At 36.0% G+C, this 15,424-nt stretch overlaps 1 protein-coding gene across 1 annotated transcript; it reads right to left on the bottom strand.

Annotated features, from left to right (window-relative positions):
• Positions 1-14,605: 14,605 nt before the first annotated feature.
• LOC140744217 (alpha-1,6-mannosyl-glycoprotein 2-beta-N-acetylglucosaminyltransferase-like) lies at positions 14,606-15,424 on the bottom strand. Its single transcript, XM_073075731.1, has one exon. The coding sequence runs from the start codon at positions 15,422-15,424 to the stop codon at positions 14,606-14,608; it is 819 nt and encodes a 272-aa protein (XP_072931832.1).

Below are 15,424 nucleotides of genomic sequence, written 5' to 3'. Positions count from 1 at the left end.
GAACTGCGGACCCCCGGATTAAGAGGCCTGCTGCTTTTTACTATGACTGCTTACCTACGATAATAATTAAAGAAAAAAATGCAATATATCTAGTAATTAAATTGTTTGAGTAAATATTAGCTTGTAATGTGTGGAATTATGATTTATTTTATGACTGTAATGATATTTCACTGCGTATAATTACACAAAATCATTTAAGGCTTATTAAGATGTGTCTTAATCTTAAACATGATTAAAATAAATGTATACAAATAAATAAAGTTGAAGTGTCTGCTTGTAATAATACTTTGCACTACATACTTAGGGCAAAAACAGCATTGTTAAAGATTTTGTCTGTCTATCTGACCCTTATTTATTCTGACTAATGTCCGAAACGGCTCAACCGATTTTGATATACGGACAATTAACTGATACCTTATTATTAAAGGATCCCACGATGTTAAATGTGTACAAACTCGAGCGTCATTGGGACCTATACGATCGTGGTGATTAGACGTTAGAGTGAAGAAAAAGTAATATTATAATTTTCGATTCAGAGTGGGGTTTTCTATTCTGACGATTTGAAAAAAAAATGTATAAGAATATTATTATTATATATTTTCCTAAAAAATGTCTTTTCCTTTAGTTTGTGATACATCATTACTTCCTAGGGATTCATGCTAATAAGTGCCACTATCAGATAGCATAATAATACAGGGTGTTTTTTTTTTCAAAATGACTATTTTTTTTCACTGCTTCGACGTGAGGTAATCGGCAGATTATGATGTTTCCCGTTTTATAGCATTATTTCTTTTTTATTAAAATGAAAATTGACCGCGCTCGAGCATATCCAGTGGTAGAATTTTTTGACAGTGCAAGCCCCCCGAGATAGAAAGCTCATTCATGGTTTAGGATACTCTACAGGCTGTAAGGTATCTACCATATCTTACTTAGTCTGCCGCGCTCGAGACTCTCCCGAAATCCTCTCTTGGCCTCCCCAACTATATGTGATCTGTGTTATGTATCTCTACTGGGCATACATTTTTTCCAGAACCAAAAGTGTCTTTGTGCATACTCTACAACTCAGCTTAAAATTTTTATTTAAATTTTATTGTACCTATGATCTCCCTTATTCAGGAAGATGTGTGTTTCCAACAAATTGCAGCATAAAATACAACAGCGTAAAATAGTCAAGTGGGCCGACGATAGGTCTCGCTTGAACCCCCATAAATCCCAACCCCCATTAGCAACTTCTCACCGTTTTAATCCGAGCAATGTTTGCCAACCCGAAGCTTGCCGCACCGTCATAATAATTGCCATCTTGTAAATATTCTAGCCGTTTTATTCCATATATTGATTGAGAATTTCAGGGTTCAGATGTACGACGTAACGTAAGAGATATTAGGAATATACATTTATGTACCTTTACACGATTTGTGTTTTAACATTTAATTAAATAAAATGGTGCGAGATATATATAGATATATATATAAATAAGATACATTGTAGCAGACATTTTCGTACTACTAAAATATGCAGTATTCTAGATTGGGGGATTAAGATAAAATTGATAATAGTTACTAATTACATCTACATATTATTAGCCATGAGTAACAATTAAAATCCAACAAAGAATGTGCAATTGTGCGCGCTTCGTATGCTATTCAATAATATCGATAAAATTTATCTCAATCGAAAACAAAACAGATTTCGTTCCCCATAATAAATGTTGTCCTCTCATAAAAAAGATTCCCTTCTAATAGAGTGTAAACGGACTCAATAACTGAAGTAATGAAGCCTCCAGATTGTGTAAAGTGGTCCGGGCGGGCGTGCGGTTGACCCTTCAATTCGGCCCACATTGCCAACTTCGCCCTAATCCTGGACAGCGGCCGAACACAGTACATAGCGTCGAACAACTTCACTAGATACTACTGTAGTACAACTTCAATACCCTACTACAACGACAAAGCGAAGCGAGGGTATAGTTTGTGTGTGTTTTTCATTACATTTGTAATGTAGTATAGTTTGTGTGCGTATTTCATTTGTAGTCAATTTCAAATTTAAATTATTATTAAATATATATATATACCTATTAACGTTATGTTCCATGTTTTATAAGTACGGTTTTATAATAAAACGTTTTAGGCACATGCACAGACCCGGCTAAGATATTGTATTATAAATGATATAACTTTTACAGTATTATTTAAATTCAAATAATTATTTTTGTTCAAGTAACAATAAAATGGTAGGTTTAATTAAGACTAATAAAATTATAAATGTAGTGTTATTTATTACGTACTTATTAACACACACTTTTCGCAAATAACCTACGCCACGGTGTGTCTGTTAACCCTAACCTTTTTACTTTTACTTACTTACTTTACAACTACTTAAAATCATTACCACATTAAAATATTCAGTAATAATGTATGAGTATAGTGTAAATGTATAGTGTGTGTATGTAATTGTGTTCGTGTGGGAACAGCACAAACTGCTGGAACAAGAACAGCTCGTCACGGCATAACAAAGCACTTGCACTGTCTCCAAAGAGATTAGCGCTCGAGAGCTCTACACGCTCCCAGTAATAGAATGTTTGATTGTTTGCTCACACCACTACACCTTACACCTTATTAGAACACTATTTACGTAATTTTAAGAGTCTACAAACAACAGTTTTACATAAATTATGTATTCACCTAGACGTAGAATAAAATATGTAGATTAATTGTACATTTTACTCATCGGCTTCAGATCGAATGTTATAATACATATGTCACGTACTGAAATGAAACGAAATGAAAAGGTATTTTGTATTGGCCTACACTTAAAAATTGACGGTTGCAGGATTTTTTCTTATGCTACTAACGAATGAACTGATATGAAAATACGTTTCACTAGTTTTGACTATACCACCTACGTTTATATACATTAATTCAAAATAATGGATTATATGCACTTCCAGCCTTCCCCAGTAGTGAAGAGATTTATGCCTAGTGCTGGTAAAAAGAATGGATTTCTATATTAATCTGTCTTAAATACATCTACACAGCTGACAGCGTGTACACAATCTACGCGCCATTAGGAGTCTCCTGCTACTTTGTCTATGTAAAGTACTTAAACGTCGCGCAAGCATGTTCAATCTTCACAAGAACAGCGACGGCCAGAGGAGAGTTTACTTGCGAGTTGCTTGTGTAAGTAACGTAGAAAGCTTAGTTGTTTATCCCAAGTTCATATTTGTGTTACAGCTCAAGACAGCGATGTGTGCACGCGGCGCCGAATACCTTGTGCTCAGCTGGCGTTTACTTCAGCTGTGCTCGGCGCGTATTATACAAATTACAAAGTTATTTTGTTTTCTTAATACGAGCTATAATGTGTTTACGTGCAGGATTTTTCGTTTTTGAACAGAATCTTCGAAAATTCTTCAGTTCAGCTGCTTGCAAGTAGACTGCAGACATTTGGACGAGTTTTGTTCTAATACTGTCCTAATAAAGATAATAAAGTTATACTTCAACTTTATTGACTTAGTATGTTACTAATAACGTATTTTATAGTACGTTGTATTCCTCTTTATCAAAGAAAATTGTAAGCGTACTACCAAGAAAAGTGTAACAAAGTAGCTTACTAGCAAAATATTTGAACACAAAAGTATATTTTACTACACAGCAATAAAGCGCGTGCAGTCCACCTGATGATAAGTGATCATTACAACACTTGAAGCGTTGCAACTTGTGTAGTTAAAGTGGGCAAACAACAAATGTTGTTTACTCCTTTTTATAATATAGTAAATAGCTACTGACAACCATGTACATCTGTAAAAACCCCACATAAGTTGACACAGTCCACAGTCTCCAGATGAGTTGCTACTTAGTAAATAATTATATTCGTATTTATTGTAATGTGTACGAAATTATTTAACACAATCTCTTCTAATATGTTTTATGTATACCGTAGTATCAAATCATTTATTTGCAGGAACATATAGTATTTTACAAGGATCTTATAACAAGTACCTTATGTTCTACCACATTGGGCGTGCAAAATGTATGTATCTTGTTCATTATTACATCCTTAATTAAGTACTCCACAATCTACATGGCAAAGTCAAATATATATCATACAGGAATCGTCAAAATTAAAATTACATAATTTAAGTATGGGCGGTGCCCGCTCGTAGACTCGTAGCCCCGGACGTAGCTCTCTACGATGGTCTACGAACATGTTGTACATGCATTATATGTCACACACAAACAAGGTTCACACATGAAATTCATATCATTCATATCATTCATTCAAAAGATATGTCCGTAAGGCTAAGGGCAAAAACCCATTCGATACGACGACGCAATGTGTCACGATACGATGTCTATTAACAGTAGTGTTAAGCGCTGGTGCTGATCTGTGGCCGACCTCAAGTAGTCATATCTAATCGTACCTAGGGTTGATTACAGATGTCCCTGGGCGGCAGTAGCCACTTACCACCAGGTGGACTGCATGTTGAACTGCATTGTCTGCTACTCCTATATTATTAAAAAAAAGTACATCTTTAAGTACTTAAAAAGTTCAATACATTCTATGCTGTATAACACAAACTTGCAAACCCTATCTAGGTAACACATGATATTAGAGACCTCTATGATCAACATAGAGCCTTCCCATTTGCCACTCCTGTCAACCCGTGCACTGCAGTTCAAAGCCTGATGCATCTACATTTGTCATTCTGTCTGATTATGTTTGGGAGTACTGAACCCAATTCCAGCTAAAAAGAAACGTGTAAATAGCATTTCGGGGAATCTCTTACGGCACATCCATTTCTGTTTAAATTTCGAAATAAATATAGTTCAAAAAACTAAAAAACACGCTTTTATGATAAAATCAACTAAAAAGTAGAAAATAATTTTCAATCTAGGAATCAATTAAGGAACAATAAATTAATCCACTTATTAATTTTCGAAAAGCACCCCACACTTTTTCCACAATTATACAATTTACTGTTCCTTAATTGATTCCTAGATTGAAAATTATTTTCTACTTTTTAGTTGATTTTATCATAAAAGCGTGTTTTTTAGATTTTTGAACTATATTTATTTTATTAATTTTTAGTATTTGTTGTTATAGCGACCATCATTATGCATCGTCTGTAAAAAAATCAAGTGTCTATCTATTACGGTTTAAGAGATAAAGCCCTGTGACTCACGAACAGACAGCGGAGGGTTTCGTTTTATCCTTTGAGTACGGAATCCTAAAATCGTTCTAAAAGATGGCATTATAGATATGTTTCAATACATTTGAGTTATAGGGAAATAACATTATTATTTTTCATAGCTAAAAATCAATCTAGTAACTATGCCTGTACGCTCCATAAGGCGCTTTCTCTCGCCTGTAAAAAAATCAAGTGTCTATCTATTACGGTTTAAGAGATAAAGCTCTGTGACTCACGAACAGACAGCGGAGGGTTTCGTTTTATCCTTTTAGTACGGAATCCTAAAAATCATTCTAAAAGATGGCATTATAGATATGTTTCAATACATTTGAGTTATAGGGAAATAACATTATTATTTCTCATACCTAAAAATCTAGTAACTTTGCCTGTACGCTCCATAAGGCGCTTTCTCTCCCCTCGAAAATCGTTAATCCTGAGGATGTTGATAAGGACAATGGTACAAAATTATTAAAATCGTGTATTGTCATCGGTTTTTGATAATTCTTTAAAATTTTGAATTAAACTGAACGTTCAAAGTGGATAAAAATCGGGCTCAAAGATTCCGTTACTGTTACATACATACATACAAACGTACAACCCAAGCTAATAAAAGCGTGTTAAAATAGCGTTAAAAATTACTCAAATTCAATTTCAAAACTTTGAATTAACGTCATACGACACATAGGCACCAGTAGTAGTCAATTGTTCAGCGCTGCTGTGTTCTGGATAAAAGGTTGCGGTAAAAGAGATACTTATCCAACGTTACAACACTTCTGTAGCTGGCTTCATGTAGGATTCTAATCTTATTTGAGGTTGAGTGCAGGTGTCCATGTGCGCACACCACTTACCTTCAGGTGGACTACATGCTCGTTTGCCGCCTCTATCTTACCTTTGAAAAAGTGATACTAAGACAGTTCAGAATTATAAATTTAAATTGCATACGTTCTAACTTACATTACTTTGCGTCACAATTGAACCACCGGAATCTCTAGTATCTAGTCTAGTCTAATAAGTACCTGCAACATATAGCATAACTAGAGGAGGCTTGTAGCGTACTCCACTATCTTCCAACGTGGATTAGTGAAGACATACGGATTAGTTAATAATCACCAGTAATTAATCGTACATCTATTTAAACCGCGTCGGGCCGCCGAGGATTAAAATTGCGCTAGTTGCTAATGGAGGGTCGAATTAAAGGGTCAACCGCACCACGTGGCCAGTTTACACAACTTACAACTGTTTGCCTACTAAAAACGACCATTATACTCATAAAATGTTGAATCATTTTAACCTGCTATTTGAGAATTATTTATTGCTTAAAATCAAATTAGTGATAGCGTAGTGGATATAGTTCAAATAGTTAATTAATCATCTCTAACAACGGAAAAGCAAAACCTTGTGATGAAACCTACATGCAATACTACATACATGAGAGTTTTAAAAAAATCTGTTAAAGGAATCCAAAGTAACAAACTACCCTGGAAACTCTGACAGAAAACTCGTGCCCAACAAAGGGTGATGGTTATATTGACGACAGAAACATTTTTGAATATCTCATAGAACTACATGACAATACGATTATGAGCAAATCCTCCACATTCCTCAAGATACTATAACATCTCTTATTAGCGTACAATAAAAATTAAAACGTGCAATTCAATTTATTTTAAACGCATTTTAATTGAGTTTAACTAAAAAATTTGACACTATGATGAATTGAAATGGCAACGCATTACACAAAAAAAATATTTTAAATCATAAACTTGTTTCAAATTTACTATCATTAAAAGTATTAAATATTTAAATTTAATTACATGGTGACGTCACAACAAAACTTCGAACACAAAAAGGCTACACTATACATTTTTTGGAATTTTAATAAAATTCGTAACCATTATTCCATTTTTCTTAGTAAAATAACAATAGTAAGAAAATTGTCTTTTGGATAAATTAGGACCCCCGGGCAAAGCCGAGCAAAAGGGGGAAGTATGGACAACGACAGTTGAATATATTAGTTAAATATTGTATACAATAATTTAATATATTGCCATTACCTTTTTTTTCTGTTTGAAGGGGGAAACCTTCAAAAGGTACCCGATAACGTGGGAGCGACGCGGGCGCTTATGTGGGATTTTTACCGCACTAACCCCCCCCCCCCCCCCCCGTACCGTAGTCCTATTCTAGTCCCGTACCGTAGTCCTATTCTAGTCCCGGAACTACAGAGACAATATTACCATAACCTACATTACGTTAGAACATTCTAGCTCGTACGTAAATCCTACGCATATATAATTAAATTATATTTTAAGCATACTTAAAATGTAATAATTGTTAGTCTTATGAGAATGTATTACATTTAACATATTTTTTGTATTTTTACCACATAAGCAATAGCGAAAATCTGAAAGGATTAATGATAATAACAGTATAACGAAATTGGTTTCGGAAATAATTCAGGACGTCGTTCAAATCTGAGCAATGATGAAAATTGCCATATTAAGCGGCAACGCTTTACTCTTCCACATTATATTAGAGTATTTTATTGCTACATATGTTCCACAATGTTTTTTTATGCAATTCCATTATCTACTTCTTCATTATCATCACGCACCTTCCTGTTGAAAATGTAAATAGCGCTTATTTACGGAAAAGCATTACCCAAGGGAAGTCCAAAATTAATTAATAGATTTAAGAGCGTAGCAAAACACAGTAATCCCACGGGTTTCAATGACTTGCATTTTTCTCTGTTATACATTATTTTTGGAGATTTCCTCACTGAAAGATCTTCATACCTTGTTGACCCCTGCGGCCTAAGCCTCGCATAACACCCCATTAGGCTACGCGTCACCCAGACCCGTATTACACGGAGATTATTTTTGGCCTGCAACAATCCCTACTCAACAATGTAATATGAAATTTACTAACCTCCTCGGAATTAGGTAAGTTAAGTAGACCCCTGATCAAATTACTTTTTCTATTACCATGTGTATTTCTTTTATTTTCTGAGATTGTTCAATAGACGTTTTATTTGTGTAGTATGCAGTAAGTCTTATAGTTTTTTTTTTGTAATTATACCTAAACAATGAGGCAGGCGGGCTACCAGATGAAAAGTCAGCACCACCGTCGCCTATGAACATTTGCAACACCAGAGGTGTCACCAATGCATCGCCGGCTTTGCAGGAGAGCTCTTTTTACACATTTTTTGAAGAGCCCCATGTCATAGCGCGCCGGGAATACCTCAGGAGGAAGTTCATTCCACATCTTGCACGTCCGTGGCAAGAACGTCCGTGCAATCCGAACCTCCACGTGGAGGACCTCCACGAGTCCAGTTGCTGTGGATGGCACCTCATCCTTCGGCGAGTGGTGCGATGGAGAAATGGTGACGTAGGCACCAGGTCAATTACATATATTATTTACGTGCCCAGAAATGGAACACTAATAAATTAGTTAAAGTATAATAATGAATTGTAGTTGACAAGTATCTCTGTATAAAACAATTGGAATGAAAATAATTCGGTCGCTTCGTTTTCCCCAAACAAATTGTTTTTATTCAATGATGTCAAATAATGCGTCCACAATACCCTGTTCGTCAAGGTAAAAAGAGATTTGGGTTATTTAATATTATATACTTGTGTAGTCTTACTTCTATAAATTGCCGTAAGATAATGTAGCACTAAGTTTGCTATCACACTACTATTACAAGGCACAAATGTATTACAATGGTGTTCTACCGAAAGCCGATCCCTCGGGTGATCTCTTACCAGAGTTTACCGTAGTAGTCACTGAAGTCACTTCATTACCTCATATGTGGCAGCCGGTATCCAAAAAAAAATGACGTGACGTTGTCGTTCTGCCCCGGTTTCCAATTATATTAATTTCAATTATATTATATAACGTATTAATATACTAATTAATACGTTAAGATATAATAAGCATAATAATATGATATCCACAATGCTTAACAAGTCGTCCCAAGACCATAGTTCCCTACTATTTAAAGCTATACAGCTTTCAAATTTAATCTAATTAGTATATAACTACTAACTACTACATAAACACTAGTATTATTTTACAAGGCCAGGGAATGGGCTGTTAAGAAACTAGTCTTGATTTAGTTCAACATGCCGCTGTGTACATTATATGACAGATGGGGAAACATCTCAGTTTGGAACTTCCAACTACAACGAGCACACAGGACGGCATCCGTCGTACGCTTGTTGGACTAAACATTGTTTGTGTTGTATGACTAATGGAGACCTATCTCTGTTCGAAACTACTCCGACCCAACGATATGTCACTATCGTACACACTATGTATGAGTCCTCCAAGTTTATAAACCCACTAGCGCCATCTATCGTGCGGCGAGTCCACGTCGTCTGGGCTAGTGTTTGGGTTGTTGTGAGTGATTGAGACCGATTTGTGTTTAGAAACTGTTCGGCGATGGAATGTGTCACGAGCTTCGTATCCGGTAACTAAACTCTCCGATGTAGCGTGAAATAAACCTTGAAATGTGTTATGTAAGCGATCCGGGAGCGAGGCTTACAGGTAAAGCTTCGTATGTACAATGTAAGCTATCTTAAGTAGATTTTAACCAAATACCGGGTATATGTAAATTTGGTGTATCAATAGACACTGAAATTCCTTCAACTATATAACTTTACAATAAATATGTGTGTGAATAATACATATATGTATCTATGGTGTGCATAATAAAGACTGACACTTTCCTTCTAGAAGTTGATTAATCATAACTCAAGCTGACGTCATGTGGTTTTTAAAAATCATGGTATACGAAAATAACTATCATGTAGCCTAATAATTGTGAAAACTATTGCGAGAAAACCCCAAAGCTTAAACTTTTCTAAATGTTCTTTGCAATTTTCTGAAAGAAAGTCAATAAAATAAATCTACCTCATTCTTAAGAGACCTGTTCCCGATAAAAATAAAAGGTTAACGAGGATGTAAATATAAATCTGAAGAGGATAGTCAACACTCAACATTAATGTCAACATTACGTGTCGCCGTGAGAGCGCATAATCAAACAATGTAATTGCATCCATAAAAGAAGTTGCAAGCGGCATCACAAAGCGGGCGACACTCGAGCCTCGAGCCTCGTGGAGAGCGGCCCGCTCTACACTCACTCGACACTCGACACTCGACACTCGCGAGTGGCGCGCTTGATACCGTACTTTGCACGCGAGATTCTACATTAAACTTGACTACATTTTGAGTACTTACTGTAAGTGCATTTCAATTTGTTAATAGCAAGCATCAAACACTTGGCTATCTTCAGCGGAAAGAATTCATTTCATGTAAACATTATTATGAAAGACGTTTTTCTTAAAGAGATGTACAATCCTCAATAGTGACACCCTGTGGTGACACCACTGCCATCCTTAGAACACTACGTGGAAACGGTCCTTTGTTCTGATTTAAAAGACACGGTTAACGGATGCAACGCATTTGCTGGATTTGCATTGTATATAATATAAATGTGTTTTTTGCCTATAAATCTAAAAAAATACTATAAAAAAGCATGTACATAGAATACCACCACATAGAATGATTAAACTTATGACGTCATTTGAATCAATGATTATCACTATCTGAAGCTCATCACTATTCATAACATCTATTGAATGTACTTGTATTAAATAACTTAGATCTTGAAATAGAGCCTATATCGTTAATCTTATAAGTCTTGAGTATTATTTAACAATGTATGCCCTACCCGGAGGGAGCCAAGTCCGTTACATTGAGCGCGGTACTTACAAAGTCCGTGTAGAACCTACGGTAGGTGCCAAAACGAATATTACAATAGTTATTCTTCGTTTTGGCACAGTTCACTTTTGAATGTAACTGGAATATGTAGCAATATTTATTCTCGTGATGTAACTAAAAGTTCCACTGGAGCAACGTGGTAAAGTATTCTCCAATCCTTCTCCAGGTGTGAGAAACGCGTGCTATTTCAAAGGGTGACAGTCAACTAAATGGTCCTTATTGTTCTACTACAGAAAAGAAAATGCTTGTTACCTTTACTGCAGCATATTAAAAGAACTGAATAGTGCAACCTTAGCAATCATGATTGCAAACTGACGTTCTGCAATTCGTGCAGTTCCCGCAAATCCCAACTTACGCCATTACCGGCGCGCCGGACACGGCACTATTGTTCCCAATGATTCTTAACTTTTCAATTCGCTCTCGCCCGTTAAGCTCCGAAGGGGTCGAGGCTCAACTTCGATGGCCTGTTAACGTTCTCATAAAGGAACTTTTTAACTCGCTCCTGGAATCGGCGAAGTTTATGCTGTCGGAAGTTCCCGTCCGGGTCTTTTATTTAAAATCGAAAACCAATCAATTGTTCGGCACACAACCACCGACGCTTTCCGTGTGAAGGACTTAAATTGCTTCTCTGCTATTCTAAGCGCACCGTCAATACCGGAAACACGGCCGAAACCCTACAAACACTTGGCAACATTCTTGTCTACAATGCCATTGTTTTAAATTGTCCAGCTCCGTTATTTGAAACGGAGATGTTTAAAACTGTACTTAAAGTAAAAAAGGCTGATCGATTTAACTTTTGAATTTTATGCGTCTCCTTTAAAATATATTTTATATTATTTTTACACTCAACGCTTTGACAGATTAATGGTAATACTTGTTTACTTTCGCTGAGTAATGCTACTGAATTGGAATAAAGTTATTTATTACTAAAATTTATGTTTACTACAAACATCACTGAAATGACTTGCATGGACATGTCATAACAAAAAGTTTTACAAATTATTGAACTTTTTACATTTATTAAAATTATTATAGTCAACTTTGAAAAGGAACGATATTTAATGAAATAACAAGTAACGTGCACAACTTACAATGTTTTAATAAAGTTTTAAACTCGTTTCAATGCGTGAAGGCAGCACCTGAGTTGCACTTAGTTCTACGTAACCTCGCATCCGCCAGAAATGCTGAGAAATTGTTCACCCTGTCAGAAATGAGGTAAACGTAGGAAAAGTTTTAATTTTTGTTGTACTCAACTGCCGGATGAAAAATTAAAATCTTCGTAGAACTCCTACTTCAGGCTACATTTCCTGCGCTAGGAAAGAATGCTGCAGAGTAAGGATAAAGTTATTTGAGTCTAAATTTGATTTGCAGTTACAAACGCTCGGTTATTTAATATAAAGTTAGGTCGTATTTGATTCTGCTTTTATAAATCTTTTATAAGTACGTAATAAGCATCAAATTTAATTTCCAGTCATAAGGTATTACACATTAGCAATGGAAAAAATGGTCCCAAAGCGCATCCCTGTGGGATTCTAACGCTCGTGTTCTTGAACGGCAACAATAATCGTAATTATTGCCAAAAACGCGTCCCATATTTCCTCGTAATCAAATTCATTGCGGATTCTAAGGCGGCCTAGATTTCCCTCGGGACAGCGCTGCCGAGCGATAGTTGTTAGATATTTGCTACACGATGTTCGCCTGATATGTAGCCAGGATTAAGAATTTAGATACACTTACATATGCATCGTTAAAACCGTTGGAAGTTGTATTTATTTTGTTTTTGTTTCTTTATATGCAATTGAAGGTGCAAATGACTAAGAAGACTAATTCAGATGATTGACATGATTGACATTTGTATTCAACCACAAATAGCATTGGAATTTTGCGTGACGTATGTCTCAGACGAGTTCTAGTTGACTGTTAGTGTCTATATCTTACCACATTCTTAGATTCAATAGCACTGAATATTGAATATATTATATAACACAACAGAAGAAGGTATAGCAGTAAGTGTTTTCCTTTTAATAATCGATAATTATTTCATTATAAGCATACACAACATCGAGACCGTTAAATGTAACACCTAAATAAAATTGGTTTTTAAGTAAGCAAACAACTCCACACATCCTGCCCTACACAGCCGACATACAAATAAGTTAGCAAAGCCATTCCGAGCCCACAACACTACGCCAAACAAAATCCGATAGCAATGGATTCGAGCTGTACGGCTCTACACGCAATTAAAATAACTAAGCTGGAAATCTACAGCCCTTAACTCGAATCCTACAGAGGCCAGTTTCGCTCATCGAACCCCTGTATTTTGAAAACGTTTCAGTCAAAATGGATTTGTTCCCGTCGACGAGAGCTCGCACTCTGACGGTTTCCGCGGGCTTTAAACGATGTGTCAAACCGTTTGAAAGGTAGGCACTAAGCCGCACTGCGTTCAAATGTTAAAGCACTTTAACATTTGTCATTGTATTTGGCCACACTGCCAACACTTCGATTCAATTCCAAACAATAGCTGAATAAGGAACACCGTTCCACGGACCATTTCCTACGTTTCGTTATTTTGTCGCATTATTTTTATTATACGTTTTGATCGATTTCGTCTCTACTCTTGATATTTATTCTGTAAAAGATTTATTTTCATAAACACATCAAACATAATATTAATCGTGTTAAAATATCAAAACAATTAAATTATTTTAATTAATATGTACAATGTACATACATTTACATTTATAACTTATGCAGTCCAAATACATATTTCATCACAGTTCTAAATTATTTCTTAAAATGACTTAATCTTCAAAATTAATTTAATATTTATAAGAAAGGTCCCAACAACGGCCTCAGTCCAAGGAACGTAAATTTAGCGAATCATAGAGAAGATTAAATTATGAAAACTTTAAATTCAATATTTATATTTCAAATGCGGTTTAATAAATGTGTTCCTTATTTTAAGACAAGCTAAGGCATCGTATTGTGTTTGTAAACCACAAAATAAACGTAGTAGGTACAGATGGTAGTAAAACGTAAGTGGAAAGTCGTCTTACAGAAAAAAGAAATCCATACCCAGATCATAACTCAAGCGTTCAGGTTCATTGGTTTTAGTAATAGCCCATTTAATAAAGTAATACTGAAACAATATAAAACCCGCTGTCTCCTATAAATTGTGTCTGGGCCGGAAGGGCGTGACGGGCCCCGGAGAAATTCATAATTCGACCGCGATCGGCGCTCAAATGGAATACGCAATGAGGGCTAATTTGACCGCCCACATTAAAACTCTAATTACCAGCTATGAAACTGGAGTAGTCGCTACTTATAACATTTCATCCCATTTGGGTACAAATAACGACATTAACCCCGTTGACCATGATTTAATGTTATTATCGATAGCATTTACTTTTGGGTTAGAAAGCATATCGAATTGATGTTACTCTTTCACGTGTTAAGAGTTAAATCAATTTGACAAATGTGCATAAATCTCGAAGGTGTATTATGTCCTTAATCTCCTGCAATATTTTTGACACTCAATTCAAGTACACAGAATAATTTAACAAGTAAGCAAATTTATGTATGTTTTTTATTTTAATCATAACAATGAAACTTCTAAACAAGTAACGTAAGAGTTTTTCGTACTTAAAATGACTCTTGAGCTAACTGTGTTGAAATTGTGGTGTCATAATCTTCCGTGGTCGTCATTAATGGATCGAGACAGAGGAGCTGGTCTCTGATGTCACTCCAACCGCCGTTACCCTTCGGGGGCGACTGCACCTTGCGCTCAACTCGCCCTTCCGGCCCAAATACAAAAACGGCTTTTACTTTATCCGGGTATAAAGGCGATTTCATAAAATCTCGTGACAACTCCATCACAGAACGGCTCAGATTTTCAAATTGCGTTGTAGAGATCACTCTTGGATACACACAAGCCACCATATTAATGTTACCTTTAGGAAAATGATTGAACAAGTTCAGTAATGAGTAACTCCAACTGCAGTCATCATACATGCAATAAAACGAAGATATTCCAAGGATCTTCCTCCAAGTTGTTTTATTGAAGGCAACTCCCACGTCGAACGGTGGCCTCCAATACTCCAATGTCAATAAACTGCTATCCAAATTTTTCGCGTAAATTCTTCCAAAGGACATAATTTCGACTTCGGGAAAATAGCTCAAGGAACGCTGAGCATATTGAAGAATGTATAGCAAGTCTGGGGCGGCGTATTGGTCTTCCTCTAGGAATATAACAGTACCAGTGTAAGTGCGGGACCATGTCATGCGGTCGAAGATGAAGTTAGCCTTCCACCACCAGTGCTGCTTATGTTCAGTCTGTTTCGCATCGCGTCCGTGACACGGTTTTAAAGATGCACTTAAGCTCCCGTATTCACAGTCTTCAGTATCCGTTCCAGGAAATTTGTCTGGATGCAGTTGGAGGGAATAAGGGTAGAAGATCTGCAT

The sequence above is a fragment of the Epargyreus clarus genome, unplaced genomic scaffold, assembly GCF_041222505.1.
Source record: "Epargyreus clarus isolate Ecla_fem2 unplaced genomic scaffold, WU_Ecla_fem_2.2 ptg000008l, whole genome shotgun sequence".
Classification (NCBI taxonomy): domain Eukaryota; kingdom Metazoa; phylum Arthropoda; class Insecta; order Lepidoptera; family Hesperiidae; genus Epargyreus; species Epargyreus clarus.
Note: the sequence above shows the minus strand (reverse complement) of the source record. Positions and strands in the feature narration are given on the sequence as shown.

What these genes read in the sequence shown, in the direction of transcription:
- LOC140744217 (XM_073075731.1), bottom strand. Translation starts at nt 15,424, where the DNA reads ATGCAGATCTTCTACCCTTATTCCCTCCAACTGCATCCAGACAAATTT.